General features: G+C 25.0%; 6 protein-coding genes across 6 annotated transcripts; all 6 read left to right on the top strand.

Moving 5' to 3' along the window:
- The first annotated feature begins 1,263 nt into the window (after positions 1 to 1,263).
- LOC107073625 (uncharacterized) lies at positions 1,264 to 4,377 on the top strand. The gene is made up of 2 exons (XM_089176570.1): positions 1,264 to 1,449; positions 1,584 to 4,377. Exons 1-2 carry the CDS (start codon positions 1,264 to 1,266, stop codon positions 2,580 to 2,582), a joined length of 1,185 nt encoding a protein of 394 aa, XP_089032696.1. The 3' UTR covers positions 2,583 to 4,377.
- LOC149031195 (protein toll-like) lies at positions 2,951 to 4,125 on the top strand. The gene is made up of 3 exons (XM_089176569.1): positions 2,951 to 3,037; positions 3,140 to 3,758; positions 3,872 to 4,125. The coding sequence occupies exons 1-3, from the start codon at positions 2,951 to 2,953 to the stop codon at positions 4,123 to 4,125; spliced, it is 960 nt and encodes a 319-aa protein (XP_089032695.1).
- An 867-nt stretch (positions 4,378 to 5,244) lies between the features above and the next one.
- On the top strand, positions 5,245 to 12,030 carry LOC149031194 (uncharacterized). The gene is made up of 7 exons (XM_089176568.1): positions 5,245 to 5,427; positions 5,557 to 6,551; positions 6,705 to 6,996; positions 7,095 to 7,709; positions 7,799 to 7,985; positions 9,907 to 10,103; positions 10,238 to 12,030. The coding sequence occupies exons 1-7, from the start codon at positions 5,245 to 5,247 to the stop codon at positions 11,234 to 11,236; spliced, it is 3,468 nt and encodes a 1,155-aa protein (XP_089032694.1). The 3' UTR covers positions 11,237 to 12,030.
- LOC149031193 (protein toll-like) lies at positions 11,425 to 12,716 on the top strand. Its single transcript, XM_089176567.1, has 3 exons — positions 11,425 to 11,682; positions 11,780 to 12,398; positions 12,520 to 12,716. Exons 1-3 carry the CDS (start codon positions 11,425 to 11,427, stop codon positions 12,714 to 12,716), a joined length of 1,074 nt encoding a protein of 357 aa, XP_089032693.1.
- A 1,870-nt stretch (positions 12,717 to 14,586) lies between these two features.
- LOC149031192 (uncharacterized) lies at positions 14,587 to 16,034 on the top strand. The gene is made up of 2 exons (XM_089176566.1): positions 14,587 to 14,775; positions 14,970 to 16,034. Exons 1-2 carry the CDS (start codon positions 14,587 to 14,589, stop codon positions 15,966 to 15,968), a joined length of 1,188 nt encoding a protein of 395 aa, XP_089032692.1. The 3' UTR covers positions 15,969 to 16,034.
- A 37-nt stretch (positions 16,035 to 16,071) lies between these two features.
- Positions 16,072 to 17,131, top strand: LOC107073720 (protein toll-like). The gene is made up of 2 exons (XM_015334414.2): positions 16,072 to 16,329; positions 16,402 to 17,131. Exons 1-2 carry the CDS (start codon positions 16,072 to 16,074, stop codon positions 17,026 to 17,028), a joined length of 885 nt encoding a protein of 294 aa, XP_015189900.2. The 3' UTR covers positions 17,029 to 17,131.
- The last annotated feature ends 507 nt before the right edge of the window (positions 17,132 to 17,638 follow it).

The following is a 17,638-nucleotide window of genomic DNA, read 5'->3' as shown; positions in this document are numbered from 1 at the left end:
TATGTATTACAACATTATAAGTAGTTATTGACTTCGGTATTTGTTTAAGATTTATATCATATATTAATTGATTTCTATTGTGTTAAAAGTTCTAATGCATTACGTAAAATTATTCTAATATTAAAAATTTGTATAGATTTAAGGAAAGATATAATTACATAATAGTTTTGATTAATTAACATCCTGTAATTATTTCTAAAAACCTTTTAAAGCTTATTTCTTCATCCTATTCCTCAAGTGCGCTTTCTGTCCTCCATTCTTTTTGAACACATAGCCCAGATACTTGAATTCCTTCACCTCCTCTATCCTTTTCCTCTTCCAATTCCACTCTAATTCTCTATTTCTCCCTCCTCCTCTCCTAAATCTTAATATCTTTATTTTCTCCTTGTTTACCTCTAATTTTTTCCTGTCGCAATACTCCTCCATCCTCCTCAGCATGCCCACCACTTTTAATGCTTAATTTCTTTCACAATTCTATTATTGTATATATTTACATATCTATATTTGTATACTATTCATTTCGATTGAGATGTATTTGATTTCCAAACAAAAAGTTGTTTACAATTAACCAACCAATGAACAGGGACATTAACTAACACATAAAGTCGTTAGCTTAGGTTATTCTCCAACGTTTTTCAATCTATATATGAAGAGATTAATTCTCTTAATTCTCTAATGTTCATCGAGTTTACATAGAAGTAGGTAAGTGTTTGCAAAATCCTTACATTGATCTAACACTTTGAATTAAAAAGAACAAAAAGACTTTATTTGTATTTAAATTTAATTATAGTAAGATTGTTTTAATGTAACTGTGTATGTTTTTTTATCATTCCAATAGTAAGATACTTTTACATATTTTTATTCAATTTAATCTTCACTTGATCATTATTTAAACTATTATGAAATTTTATATTAGCTTGTAACTTTAACAAAGCATTTCTTGTTTCATTCTTTCTATTTAAATCTTTCATTTCTTTTTACCATCATTAAAATTCTGTCTTTTTGTTTTTATATTTAAAAGCTCATGTATAACTTAAAACTTAATTCTGATTTATTAATTATACTAATTAAAGGAATTGAATCATTTAATAAATAATAGAATTACTGAGACAAGAAATTGAAGCCTCATCATTGTATTGGTATTTAACCAAATCATTTACCTATTGGTCTATGGTAAGTACATAAAAATGTGCAAAGATAAAAGTCGAGTTATCAAACTTATCTTAATTAATTTCCTTTTTTGAAGTGGACTAGTAACATACAATGGCTACGATCATTCTAGTGATACTTTTTGTTATCTTTGCAAATATTTTCGCTAATAATCCTGAATGCGAGAAGAAATCGTATTGTGAATGCTGGAAATATAACACTAATGTATCAAATATTGTTTACGTAAACAACAAAAATGTGACGTTTAGAATAAACGTGAAATCGTGGTCAAATATTCAGGTACATACTAAGTAGCTTTTTTATTTATTTATATTCAGTTAAATACACATTTCATTCTAGACATGATATATTATACGTAATTTATTAAATAAAATTTGTATTTTCTTGAAATACATAAAATTCCAATTTAACAGATCGAGTGTGGAGATATTAGTTGGAATGATTTTAATTTCACGCAAATAAAAACCAGAGGAATCCTCGATTTGATAGTGTTTAAGAATTGCACATTACCAGAAGAAACTAGATTACAATATATTGTCAGAAAATTAGGAATTAAAGAAACAAGTGGACTAGGCTTTCAATCTTATAGAAATCTTAGCAACAGTCTAAAAAAGAATCATTTTCTAGGATTTCGATTTTTGAACAAATTAGATTTATCCCATAACGGTTTAACTAATATATCATCTGATTTGTTTAGCAATTTACCTAATTTGGAGTCGCTAGATTTATCGGAAAATTCTCTCGTTTTAAGAAAAGATTTTTTTAATGAGACTTTGAATCTTAAGCAACTTGATTTAAATGGAAATGGAATAACAGAGCTTGCCAATGATTTATTTTATAATCTAAAGCATTTAGAAACTCTAAATCTTCAAAGAAATTTATTGAAAAACCTTGATGAAATAATATTTTACAAATTAGGGTTGTTAAAAAATTTAAATCTATCATCAAATTTGTTGTGGGATTTACCGCAAAAAATTTTTCATAATTCAAAGGAATTAGAAACAATTGATTTGTCTAATAATTATTTTATCAGTCTTCCATTACAATTGTTTAATCAAAATAAAAAATTATTAAAAGTAGTCCTTAACGATAATAAAGGAAGATTAACAACATTGACGGATGAACTTTTAATGAATTTAGAAAATCTTGAAGAGGTTTCTTTCAGAAGAAATGAATTTAATAATATACCAGAAAAACTTTTCGGGGGTTCAACATCGTTAAAATACATTGATTTCAGTGAGAATTTTATTAAAGAATTACCCGAATACATCTTTATAGAATTAGAAAATACTGAACGTCTCTTTTTAAGTCACAATTTGATTCAGACGCTTCCTGATACAATTTTTAAATATTTGCAATATTTAGAAGTACTCGATTTGTCATTTAATCGTATTAGTTATGTACCAAGGTAAATTATTATCAAATTTATAATAAATGACATATTTTCAATCTAATATAAGTGTACAACTAAGCTTCCGTTATTTTTTCTACAAGTCATATCTGTATGAAAATTTCGGAAAGCAAAGTTTTACACCAAATATTGTTCTTCAAATATAAATATTTTTTTAGTACACTATTTAACAGTTTGACATCGTTAAAAGAACTTAACATGGAAGGAAACCATATGAGATATATCGAAAAAATGGCATTTTTTACCAATAAACAACTATCCATTGCTAAGTTCTCAAATAATCTTCTAGAGTTTAATTATTTAAATAAAACAACGTCACCTTTTTTTAATAATCATCTCCTTAAGGAATTGCATTTATCGAACAATCTAATGAAACATCTTTTTTCTGATTGGACTACAAATAAATTAGAGTTAGAATTATTAGATCTGAGTTACAACTACATAAGTAAAATAACGGTACATATCAAATTTTACTATCCATAAATACATTACATAATCTAATTGAAATGATTAAAGATGAATTTATTTAATTTATTTTTTTTTGTTTTTCTTTTATAGGTGAATGACTTTGTTTTTACGTCGGATAAAGTTCTAGTAGATCTAAGTTATAACAACATAAGTAGAATTTTACTGAGTAATATCGAAAAGTTGGTAATATATAATAGAGAAAAACGTAATGTTATTGTTCACGTTGAAAACAATCCCTTAATATGCGATTGCAGTTTATACGACATTGTACGTTATTCTAACGGTGATATGGCCAGTACTGTTTATAATTTCTTTGAACTTAGATTAGGAAACTTAACGTGTGTGAAACCTAATGGAACACAAGGGCCACAAATTAATCAGTTGGATTTTAAAACCTACCAATGTCTCGAGGATGACTACTTTCAAAGTGAAAAAATGTGTCAAACTAGGTGTACTTGTTATATAAGACCGTATGATACAACGCGAATTTTAGATTGTTCGTACAATAAGTTTTCTCTATTCAGAATCGACAAGAATAAAATAAAATTGAAGGAAAGTTTTCCATTAATGTTAGATCTTACAGGGAATTTTTTAATGCAAATACCATTAGTCGATGATTTAGAAACAATTATCTTAACGGGATTATTGTTATCTAATAACAAAATTTCTGAATTATCAGTGTATAGATTACCAACAACTCTCAAAGTACGTAAATAACTTATTTTATTATTTTTTCTTTTCATTCATTTGAATTATTTCATAACTTTCACTTTTATTTTCTTTTATGTTTTTAGGTATTAGAATTACATAATAATAATCTAGTAAAGTTGAGTTACGACGTAATTCACTACTTGTATTATCAAGATTTGAAAGAATTAACTTTGAGCGGGAATCCATTTAAATGTGATTGCGATTCAAGATTTTTATATTTATTAGTTTTGAAATTGCAAGATACTTATAAAGATTTAAAAAATGTGAAATGTAAGGACCATAATATTACTTTAGTTGATATGACTATTAAGCAATTGTGTCCATCCAATGTTACACCTGAAAAAATCATCAAAACTGTGGAATAAAATGAAACTTACATAAAGGTTTGAGCGTTTTTAGCAAAAGACATTTTTATTTCTTTGCAATCAAGTGTTTAGTATTGTCATTTTTAATGTAAAATTGTATAATTATATTTATTGTCTTTTAATTATTAATATATTTGAATCAATGATGTTATGGAAAACGATAGTAGAAGCATTTTTTCACATATCAGGACAATTTGCCAACTATTATTTTTGTAAAGTGTTTTTATTTACTATTTATTATGTATTACAACATTATAAGTAGTTATTGACTTCGGTATTTGTTTAAGATTTATATCATATGTTACATTGATTTCTATTGTATAAAAAGTTTTAATGCATTACATAAAATAATTCTAATATTAAAAATTTGTATAGATTTAAGGAAAGATATTAATACATAATAGTTTTGATTAATTAAAATCCTGTAATTATTTCTAAATAACTTTTTATTCTTATTTTCCTTCAGTACTATTATTGTATATATTTATAATACTATATTTGTTATTACTGTGTCACTTATTCCAACTGAAATCTGTTTGATTTTTAAATAAAAAATTGTTTACAATTTTCGAACCAATAAACTAAGGAATAAACTAACACATGAAGTCGTTAGTTTCGGTTTTCCTCAAATGTTTTTCAACTTATATTTGTATATATAATTTTATAAATTCTCTCATATTGTTTATATTTACAAGGAAGTAAGTACGTGTTTGAAAATCGTTACTTTGACCTAACATTTTGGATTGAAAAGAACAAAGAGACCTTATTTGTATTTTAATTTGATTATTGAAAGACTGACTTAATTTAACTGTCAATGCTTATTCATCAATCGAAAAGTTAGAAGAAGAAGCTACATCATACAGCAATTAAACAAAATCATTAAACAAATACATTTTTGTATCAACGATCGTAGGTAAGTTCATAACAATGCATAATAGAAAAAACTAGAACATTTGGAATATATTAGAACTAAAAGCAAAGTTACATCACAAATTCCCTTTATTAAATCTGCATACCTTAAAGAAGTGAATTTAAAAATTGTTTTCTAATTATTACAGTAACGTTTCTCTTTAAAGTATTCTAATTATTTTCTTTTTTGAAGTAGACTGGTAACTAACAATGGCTAAGATCATTTTCGTGGTAATTTTTCTTATCTTTACAAATATTTTCGCTGATAATCCTGAATGCGAGAAAGAATCGTTTTGTGAATGCTCGAGAAATGAAGATAATAAATATGCTTATTACATTTCAAACAACGGTGTGAAGTTTGGAATAAACGTGAAAACATGGATACCTAGTGAGGTATATATACTCAATAGCTTTTCAATTTATTTATATTCAGTCAAATCTCATTCTGACATGATATGTTATATGTGATTTAATAAATAAGATCTATATTCTCTTTAAATACATAAAATTATAATTCAACAGATCAAGTTTGAAAATGTTAATTGGAAAGATTTTAATTTTATAAGAGAAAAAGACAGCGATAAAATCGATTCAGTGAATTTTCAAAATTGCCTGTTACCAGAAGAAACTACATTAAAAGATATTGTAACAAAATTAGGAATAATTAAAATAAATAGACTAAGCTTTCAGTCTCATAAAAATCTTAGCAGAAGTCTAACAAAGGAACATTTTCGAGGATTTTCAAATGTGACCGAATTAGTTTTATCCAATAATGGTTTAACTAATATATCATCTGATTTCTTAATAATTTTTCCTAATTTAAGATCTCTTGATTTGTCTGAAAATTCTCTTGTTTTAAGCAAAAATAGTTTTAATACAGCTTGGAATCTTGAGAAACTTGATTTACATGGAAATGGAATAACAGAACTTCCCTTTGGTATATTTCATGATCTACAGAATTTAAGAACTCTAAATCTTGAAAAAAATTCATTAAAAACACTTAATGAGGGAGTATTTGATAAATTATATTTTTTAAAATATTTAAACCTATCATCAAATTTGTTGTCGAGTTTACTGAAAAATATTTTTAAAAATTTAGTGATATTAGAAACAATTGATTTGTCAAATAATAATTTTTGGTATCTTCCATCAGAATTGTTTACTTTAAATAAAAATTTGAAAAAAATATTAATACAAGATAATAAAGATAATTTAACATCATTGCATGATGTCTTTATAACGGATTTAAAGAATCTTGAAGAAGTTCATATGAGAAACAGTAAATTACAGTTTATACCAGACAAATTTTTCACGGGTACAACATCTGTAAAATTCATCGATTGGAGTGAGAATATTTTTGAAAAAATAAAAGAAACGACCTTTGTAGATGTATTTAATACTATATATCTTAACATTAGTCATAATAGGATAAAGGAGCTTCCTGATTTAGTTTTTCAATATTTTCAAAATTTAGAAGTACTCGACTTGTCTTTTAATCGCATATATCGCGTACAAAGGTAGATTATTATAAGATTTATAAAATATATACTTTTAATCTAATAGGTGTACAACTAAGCTTCCGCTATTTTTTATCCAAGTCATCTGTACGAAAATCGCGGAAGCAAAGTTGTACACCAAATATTTTTTTTCAAATAAAAGTATTTTTTTAGGAAACTATTTAACGGTTTGAAATCGTTAAAAGAACTTAACATGGAAGGAAACATTTTGTTTTATATTCATTTTGAAGCATTTTTAACCAATGAACAACTATCCATCGCTAAGTTCTCAGATAATGATCTAGAGTTTGAATTGAATAAGATGTCACCTTTTTTTAATAATCATCTTCTTAAAGAGTTGCACTTATCGAAAAATACAATTAAACATTTTTACTCTGATTGGACTACAAATAAACTAGAGTTAGAATTATTGGATCTGCGTCACAACGACATAAGTACAATATCGGTGCATATCAAATTTTATTATTCATAAATACATTAAATATTATCATTGATATGATTAAAAATGAACTTATTTTATTTATATTGTTTTTTCCTTTACAGACGAATGATTTTATTTTTTCGTCGGATAACGTTCTAGTAGATTTAAGATATAACAAGATAAAAAATATTTTACTAACTAATATCGAAAAGTTAGCACTATATAATACTGAAAAACGTAATGTTACTGTCCACGTTGAAAACAATCTCTTATTATGCGATTGTCACCTATATAACCTTTTGCGTTATTATAACGGTGATATGCCCATTACTGTTTACAATTTCTTTGAACTTAAATTGGGAAACTTAACGTGTGTGAAACCTTATGTAAAAGAAAGGCCACAAATTAATCAGCTAGATTTTAAAACCTATCAGTGTCTCGAGAATGACTACTTTCAAGTTGTAGATAGGCATCTAAGTTTATGTACTTCTAAGATAAGACCGTATGATCAAACACGAATTATAGATTGTTCGAACAAATTGAAGGTTGAATTCAAAATCAACAAGAATACAATAAATATGAAGGGAAATTATCCATTAATATTGAATTTCACAGGGAATTCTTTAAGGGAAATACCATCACTTGATTATATAAAACCACTTAACATAACACATTTATTGTTATCTAATAATGAGATTTCTGAAATATCGCTGGACAGATTACCAAAAACTATCCAAGTATGTAAATAACTTATTTTATTATTTTTTCTTTTCTTTCTTTTGAGTTATTTCATAATTGTGTCTTTTATCTTCTTTTACGTTTTAAGGTATTAGAATTACATAATAATAATATAACAAGATTGGATTACAACGTAAGTAATTTCTTGTCTTATCAAGATTTCAAAGAATTAACTTTGAGTGGGAATCCATTTATATGTGATTGCGATGCTAGATTATTATATGTAATAGTTTTGGGAAAGTCAGATTCTTCTAAAGATTTAAGAAATGTGAAATGTAAGGACCAAAATATTCCTTTTGTTGATTTGACCGTTAGGCAATTGTGTCCATCCAATGATCCACCTGAAAAATTCTTAGAAATTGAATAAAATGAAATGGAGATAAAGGTTTGTGCGTTAAGAGCAGAAAAGTTTTTTATTGTATTGCCATCACGTTTATATTTTTTTAGAAATCATATAAAAACAATATGGGCCGATCAGTGTTTAGTATTGTTACTTTTTATTTAAAATTATATAATTATATTTATTGTCCTTTAATTATTATTTATAATACACTTTTATATTTAAATCAATGATGTTATGAACAACGACAGCGTTAGTTGAATTGTGGATTAATATCTTTTAAAAAAAGGGAATAACACACATACTAAAATACTTTGCAAATAGGAAAAAGGAAGAAATGTTTCTGCATAAATAAGAATTATAGATAAAATAATGTAGAAAGTGTTACTTCATATTTCTGAAAATAATATTTCTCAAATACTATATCAAATAGTAGATTCTTTTAAGTGCATTGAAAAAATTTGATTTTAAATATAAAATCAAATTCATGTAAATAAAGTATAATATTGACACATATAACAGTAAATAACAAGAAAAAGTTATATGTTTACTTATTCTTAGATTAAAATAAATTGTGATAACGATTTAAATAAAGTAAAACAAAATTCAATTTAATTTCACAATATTTGCATAAATATATTGACAAATATTGTAAATTTTAGTTGAGAAATATCATTGAAAATATAAAATGCTATTTAGACATTACTTTGATTAATTTCTATTACGAATAAAATATATTTATTTTTTTCAAAATATTACTACTTGCAGAAGAAAATATTTGTTTTTAAAAACCTAAACATTTTTAAAATAATGCAATGTTTTACCTGCGGAAGTATTATTTTTCGAAGAAATAAAATATATTCATTTGTGTAATAACATTAGTAGAAAATATAAAATATATTATTTTCAGAAATATCACTTTATGAACATATAAGATGTTTTTTTAAAAATAAATGTATGACATAAATCAAGTTATTTATTTAATATTTATTATGTATTACAACATTATAAGTAGTTATTGACTTCGGTATTTGTTTAAGATTTATATCATATATTAATTGATTTCTATTGTGTTAAAAGTTCTAATGTATTACGTAAAACTATTCTAATATTAAAAATTTGTATATATTTAAGGAAAGATATTAATACATAATAGTTTTGATTAATTAACATCCTGTAATTATTTCTAAATACCTTTTTATTCTTATTTTCCTTCAGTACTATTATTGTATATATTTATAATACTATATCAGTTAATACTGTGCTACTTATTCCAACTGAAATATATTTGATTTTTAAATAAAAAGTTGTTTACAAATTGTAAACCAATGAACAGGCATATTAACTATCACATAAAGTCGTTAAGTATGGTTTTTCTCAAATGTGTTTCAACTTATATATGTATAAATAATTCTCTAATTCTCTAATATTCATCAAGTTTACATAAAAGTAGATAAGTGTTTGTATAATTGTTACTTTGTCCTAAAATTTTGGATTGAAAGGAACAAAGAGACCTTATTTGTATTTTAATTTGATTATTGAAAGATTGACTTAATTTTAAAATAAAAGTTTATTCATCAATCGAAAAGTTAGAAGAAGAAGCTACATCATACAGCAATTAAACAAAATCACTAAACAAATACATTTTCGTATCAACGATCGTAGGTGAGTTCATAAAAACCATAAACAAAAAAACAAGAACATTTGGAATATATTAGAACTAAAAGCAAAGTTACATCACAAATTCCCTTTATAAAATCCGCATACCGTAAAGAAATGAATTGGAAAATTGTTTTTTAATTATTCCAGTAACGTTCTTATTTAAGTATACTAATTATTTTCTTTTTTTAAAGTAGACTGGAAACTAACAATGCCTAAGATCATTTTCGTGGTTATTTTTCTTATCTTTACAAATATTTTCGCTGATAATCCTGAATGCGAGAAAGAATCGTTTTGTGAATGCTCGAGAAATGAAAATAGTAAACATGCCTATTACATTTCAAACAAAGGTGTGCAGTTTGGAATAAACGTTAAATCATGGTCAAAGATTAAGGTACTTACTTAGTAGCTTTTCAATTCATTTATATTCAGTTAAATACAAATTTCACTCTAGACATAATATGTTATACGTAATTAAATAAATAAAATTTGTATTATCTTTAAATACATAAAATTACAATTCAACAGATCAAGTGTGAAAATGTTAGTGGGAAAGATTTTAATTTTACGAAAAAACAAAACATCTATAAAGTGGATTCAGTTAATTTTGAAAGTTGCCTGTTACCAGAAGAAACTACATTAAAAGATATTGTAACAAAATTAGGAATGATTGAAATAAATAGACTAAGCTTTCAATCTCATAAAAATCTTAGCAAAAGTCTAACAAAGGAACATTTTCAAGGATTTTCAAATGTGATCGAATTAGTTTTATCCTATAACGGTTTAACTAATATATCATCTGATTTCTTTACAATTTTTCCTAATTTGAGATGTCTTGATTTGTCTGAAAATTCTCTTGTTTTAAGCAAAAATACTTTTAAGGAAACTTTGAATCTTGAGAAACTTGATTTACATGGAAATGGAATAACAGAACTTCCCTTTGGTATATTTCATGACCTACAGAATTTAAGAACTTTACATCTGGAAAAAAATTCATTAAAAACACTTGATGAGGGAATATTTGATAAATTAAATTCATTACGATATTTGAACCTATCATCGAATTTGTTGTCGAGTTTACTGAAAAAAATTTTTATAAATTTAGAGGACTTAGAAACAATTGATTTGTCCAATAATAAATTCTGGTATCTTCCATCACAATTGTTTACTTTAAATAAAAATTTGAAAAAAATAATAATACAAGATAATAAAGAAAATTTAACATCATTGCATGATGTCTTTATAACGGATTTAAAGAATCTTGAAGAAGTTCATATGAGAAACAGTAAATTACAGTATATAGCAGACAAATTTTTCACGGGTACAACATCTGTAAAATTCATCGATTGGAGTGAGAATATTTGTGAAGAAATAAGCGAAAGGGCCTTCGTAGATGTATTTAGTACTAAATATCTAAACATTAGTCATAATATGATAAAGGAGCTTCCTGATTTAGTTTTTCAATATTTTCAAAATTTAGAAGTACTCGACTTGTCTTACAATCGTCTTGATAACGTACAAAGGTAGATTATTATAAAATTTATAAAATATATACTATTAATCTAATAGGTGTACAACTAAGCTTCCGCTATTTTTTATCCAAGTCATCTGTATAAAAATCGCGGAAGCAAACTTGTATACTATAAATTGTTCTTCAAGTATTATTTTTTTTTAGTAAACTATTTAAGGGTTTGACATCGCTAAAAGAACTTAACATGGAAGGAAATGTTTTGTATTATATCCAAAGTAAAGCATTTTCAACCAATGAACAACTATCTATCGCTAAGTTCTCAGATAATCGTCTAAATTTTGGTACTCCATTCAATATGATGTCACCTTTTTTTAATAATCGTCTTCTTAAAGAATTGCATTTATCAAACAATAAAATTAATCATTTTTATTCTGATTGGACTACAAATAAACTAGAGTTAGAATTATTGGATCTGCGTCACAACGACATAAGTACAATATCGGTGCATATCAAATTTTATTATCCATAAATACATTAAATATTATCATTGAAATGATTAAAAATGAATTTATTTGATTTATATTTTTTTTCTTTTATAGGCGAGCGATTTTGTTTTTTCGTCGGATAATGTTCTAGTAGATTTAAGATATAACAACATAAAAAGTATTTTACTAACTAATATCGAAAATTTGGCAATATATAATACTGAAAAACGTAATGTTACTGTCCACGTTGAAAACAATCCCTTATTATGCGATTGTCACGTATATAACCTTTTGCGTTATTCTAACGGTGATATGCCCATTACTGTTTATAATTTGTTTGAACTTAAATTGGGAAACTTAACGTGTGTGAAACCTTATGTAAAGGATAGGCTACAAATTAATCAGCTAGATTTTAAAACCTTCCCGTGTCTCGAGGATGACTACTTTCAAATTGTAGATAGGCATCCAAGTTTATGTACTTCTGAGATAAGACCGTATGATCACACACGAATTATAGATTGTTCGAACAAATTGAAGGTTGAATTAAAAATTAACAGCAATACTATAAATTTGAAGGGAAATTATCCATTAATATTGAATCTCACAGGGAATTATTTAAGGGAAATACCATCACTCGATTACATAAAACCTCTTAACTTAATACATTTATTGTTATCCAACAACAATATTTCTGAAATATCGCCGGACAGATTACCAAAAACTATCCAAGTATGTAAATAACTTTTTTTCTTTTTATTCATTTGAGTTATTTCATAATTGTCTCTTTTATCTTCTTTTACGTTTTTAGGTATTAGAATTACATAATAATAATCTATTAAGCTTGAGTAACGAAGTAATTGAATTCCTTGATGTTCAAAATTACAAAGAATTAACTTTGAGTGGGAATCCATTTATATGTGATTGCGATGCTAGATTTTTATATGCATTTGTTGTGGATAACCAAGATTATTATAAAGATCTAAAAAAGTTGAAGTGTCAAGGCTATGACACTCCTTTAGTTAATATTAGAGCTTATGCATTGTGTCTCTGACCGATCATTTTTAATGTTAAATTATATAATTATATTTATTGTCTTTTAATTATTATTTATAATACACTTTTATATTTAAAGCAATGATTTTATGAACAACGATAGCGGTAGTTGAATTGTGGATTAATATCTTTTAAAAAAAGGGAATAACACACACACTAAAATACTTTGCAGATGTGAAAAAGAAAAAGGTTTCTACATAAATAAGTAGTATAGATAAAATAATTTGCAAAGTAATACTTAATATTTCTGAAAATAATATTTCTCAAATACTATATCAAATAGTAGATTCTTTTAAGTGCATTGAAAAAATTTGATTTTAAATATAAAATCAAATTCATGTAAATAAAGTATAATATTGACACATATAACAGTAAAAACCAAGAAAAAGTTATATGTTTACTCATTCTTAGATTAAAATAAATTGCGAAAACGATTTAAATAAAGTAAAACAAAATTCAATTTAAATTCACAATATTTGCATAAATATATTGACAAATATTGTAATTTTTAGTTGAGATATATCATTGAAAATATAAAACGCTATTTAGACATTACTTTGATTAATTTCTATTACGAATAAAATATATTTATTTTTTTCAAAATATTACTACTTGCAGAAGAAAATATTTGTTTTTAAAAACCTAAACATTTTTAAAAGAATGCAATGTTTTACCTGCGGAAGTATTATTTTTCGAAGAAATAAAATATATTCATTTGTGTAATAACATTAGTAGAAAAAATAATATATATTATTTTCAGAAGTATCACTTTACGAACATACAAGATATGTTTTTTTTTAAATAAATGTATGACATAAATCAAGTTATTTATTTACTATTTATTATGTATTACAACATTATAGGTAGTTATTGACTTCGGTATTTGTTTAAGATTTATATCATATATTACATTGATTTCTATTGTGTAAAAAGTTCTAATGCATTACGTAGAATTATTCTAATATTAAAAATTTGTATAGATTTAAGGAAAGATATTAATACATAATAGTTTTGATTAATTAAAATCCTGTAATTATTTCTAAATACCTTTTTATTCTTATTTTCCTTCAGTACTATTATTGTCTATATTTATAATACTATATCAGTTAATACTGTGCTACTTATTCTAACTGAAATATATTTGATTTTTAAATAAAAAGTTGTTTACAAATTGTAAACCAATGAACAGGCATATTAACAATCACATAAAGTCGTTAAGTATGGTTTTTCTCAAATGTGTTTCAACTTATATATGTATAAATAATTCTCTAATTCTCTAATATTCATCAAGTTTACATAGAAGTAAGTAAGTGTTTGTATAATTGTTACGTTGTCCCAAAATTTTGAATTGAAAAGAAGAACAAACAGTCGTTATTTGTATTTTAATTTAATTATTGTAAAATTGATTTAGTTTAACTGTGTATTTTCTTTATCATTCCAAAAGTAAGATATTTTTATTTATTTCTTTGTAATTCAATCTTTTATTGATCATTATACAAATTATTATTAAATTTTATATTGGTTTGTAATTTTAACAAAGATTTTCTTGTTTCATTCTTTGTATTTAAATCTTTAATTTCTTTTCACCATCATTGATAATCATCTTTTTGTTTTTATATTCAAAAGCTCATGTATAACTTGAAACTTAATTATGATTTATTATTTATACTAATTAAAGGAATTGAATCATTTAATAAATAAGAGAATTACTGAGACAAGAAATTGAAGCTTTATCATTGTATTGGCATTTAACAAAATCATTTAACTATTGATCTTTGGTGAGTACATAAAAACGTGCAAATATAAAAGTCGAGTTATCAAATTTATCTTAATTAATATTTTTTTTTGAAATTGATTAGTAACAAGCAATGGCTACGATCATTCTAGTGGTACTTTTTAGTATCTTAGCAAATATTTTTGCTTATAATCCTGAATGCGAGAATAAATCGTATTGTGAATGCCTGATGCAAAATGAAACTACAGATGCACAATTTTTTCACATTTCCCACGAAGGTGTGAGTTTCGGAATAAAAGTGAGATCATGGTCACGTTTACAGGTATATATATATATATATATACTTAGTAGCTTTTCAATTTATTTATATTCAGTTAAATACAAATTACTTTTTAATAGAACAAATATTTCAATAAATATTATTAAGTTATAAATAAAAGTTGCAAAATTTAAAATTGAAATCTAGATCTAATATGTGTTATATCTGGTTTAATGAATAAAATTACAATTTAACAGATTGATTGTCATAATAAGGGTTGGAACACTCTTTATTTAACGGGAAAAAAATTTGGAAGACGAGTCGATTTGGTGGAGTTTTATAATTGTATATTACCAGAAAGAACTACATTGAAAAATATTGTCAAAAGTTTAGGAATTAATGAAATAAATGGACTAAGCATTCAATCTTTCCGGAATCTTAGTACAACACTCAAAAATTACCATATTGAAGAATTTTCAAATGTGACCAAATTAATTTTATCCAATAACGGATTAACTCGTATATCATCTAGATTGTTAAAAGATTTTTCTAGATTGGAGTCCCTTGATTTATCTGAAAATCCTCTTGTTATAAGTAAACATACTTTTAGGGGAACTTCGAACCTTAAGGAACTGTATTTAGATGAAAGTAAAATAACAGAGATTGATTCTGATTTATTTCATTATATAAAAGATTTAGAAATTCTAAGTCTTGAAAGAAATTTATTGAAAGAATTTCATGTTGGAACATTTGACAAACTAACGTCATTAAAATATTTAAACCTAAGATCAAATGTGTTGTCGTATTTACCGGAATTAATTTTTTCTGGTTTAAAAAATTTAGAAACAATTGATTTGTCCAATAATTATTTCAATAGTCTTCCGATACTATTATTTATTGGAAATACAAAATTGCAAAAAGTATTATTAAACGATAATAAAAGAGAATTAAAAATATTACCTGATGAATTTTTCATGGATTTACAAAATCTTGAAGAAGTTCAATTGAAAAAAAATGCATTAAGGAGTCTACCAGAAAATATTTTCTGGGGTTCAACATCGTTAAAATACATCGATTGCAGTGTAAATTTTATTAAAATATTACCCGAACATATTTTCAAAAATTTACAAAATGTTCAATATCTCGTATTAAGTTACAATTCGATTAAGGAGCTTCCTGATTTGGTTTTTAGATATATTAAAAACTTAAAAGTACTCGACTTGTCTTTTAATCGTATTTCTAATATACAAAGGTAAATTATTATCAAATTTAGAAACAAATTTCTTTTCAATCTAATAAATGTTTCAAATATTTTGTAGAAATCTGTTTCAAGATTTGACATCGTTGTTAGAAATCAACATGGAAGGAAATCATTTAAAATATATCGATAAATCAGCATTTTCATCCAATGAACAACTATCCATTGCTAAATTCTCAAATAATATGCTACAGTTTGATTCTTCAAACGAAACGTTGTCACCTTTTTACAATAATCGTCTTCTTACGGAATTGCATTTAGCGAACAATCGAATAAAACATTTTTTTCGCGATTGGGCTGCGAATAAAGTAGAATTAGAATTATTAGATCTGAGTTACAACAATATAAGTACAATAACGGTAAATATGAAATATGAAATTTTATCGATTAATATTTGTCATAGATTTAATATTTATTTTGTTCTTTTATAGACGGATGACTTTGTTTTTTGGAAACATATAGTTATAGTCAATCTAAGAAACAACAACATAAAAAAGATTTTTCTAAATAACATCGAATCATCGGCTAAGCGAAATTATGGCAATCGTCATTTTGTTATTGACGTTAAAAACAATCCGTTATCATGCGATTGCAGTTTATATGACATTGTGCGTTATTTTAACGGTGATATGCCTGTTACTGTTTATAATTTCATTGAACTTATATTGGGAAATTTAACGTGTGTACAACCTGATGGAACACAAGGGCCACTAATAAATCAGCTGGATTTTAAAACCTACAAGTGTCAAGAAGATGCATTTTTTGAACTTCACAAAAATTGTCAAACTAGGTGTACTTGCTATGTACGACCGTATGACAAAGCTCGAATTTTGGATTGTTCATACAAAAATATACCTATATTCAGAATCGACAAGAGTAAAGTTCATTTTGTGAGCATGCATGCATTAGTATTGAATTTCACAGGAAATCATTTAAAGAGAATACCATCACTCGATGATTTACAAGAATTTAACTTAATAGAATTATTTTTGTCTAATAACCAGATTTCTAAAGTATCATTGGACAATTTTCCAACAACTCTCAAAGTACGTAAATAATTTATTTGATTAGTTTTTCTTTACATTCATTTGAGTTATCTCATAATTTTCTTGTTAATCTTATATTTTATGTTTTTAGATATTAGAATTACATAATAATAATATAGCAAGATTGGATTACAACGTAAGTAACTTTTTGTTTCGTCAAGACTTTCAAGTATTTACTTTAAGTGGCAATCCATTTATATGTGATTGCGATAATAGATTTTTATATAGATTAGTATTAGGAAAGCAACATATTCATAAAGATTTAAAAAATGTTAAATGTAAGGACAGGAATATTCCTTTACTTAATATGACCCATGAACAATTGTGTCCATCCATGGTTCGACATTAACAATTTGTTAAAAATGTCGAATCAAATGAAATGGACATAAAGGTTTGGGCAGATTAAGCAACAGACATTTTTATTTCATTGCAATTAAGTTTATATTGTTTCAGAAGACATACAAAAACAATATAATCCGATCAGTGTTTAGTATTGTCTTGTTTAATGTTAAATTATAGAATTATATTTATTATCTTTTAATTATTATTTATAATAGACTTTTATATTTGAATCAATGATGATAGAAACAACGATAGCAGATGCATTTTTTCACATATAACA

Source organism: Polistes dominula, unplaced genomic scaffold, assembly GCF_049000335.1.
Source record: "Polistes dominula isolate Pdom_NZ unplaced genomic scaffold, Pdom_raw_medaka contig_25, whole genome shotgun sequence".
NCBI classification, from domain to species: Eukaryota; Metazoa; Arthropoda; class Insecta; order Hymenoptera; family Vespidae; genus Polistes; species Polistes dominula.
This window is presented reverse-complemented; position numbering and strand designations above follow the sequence as displayed.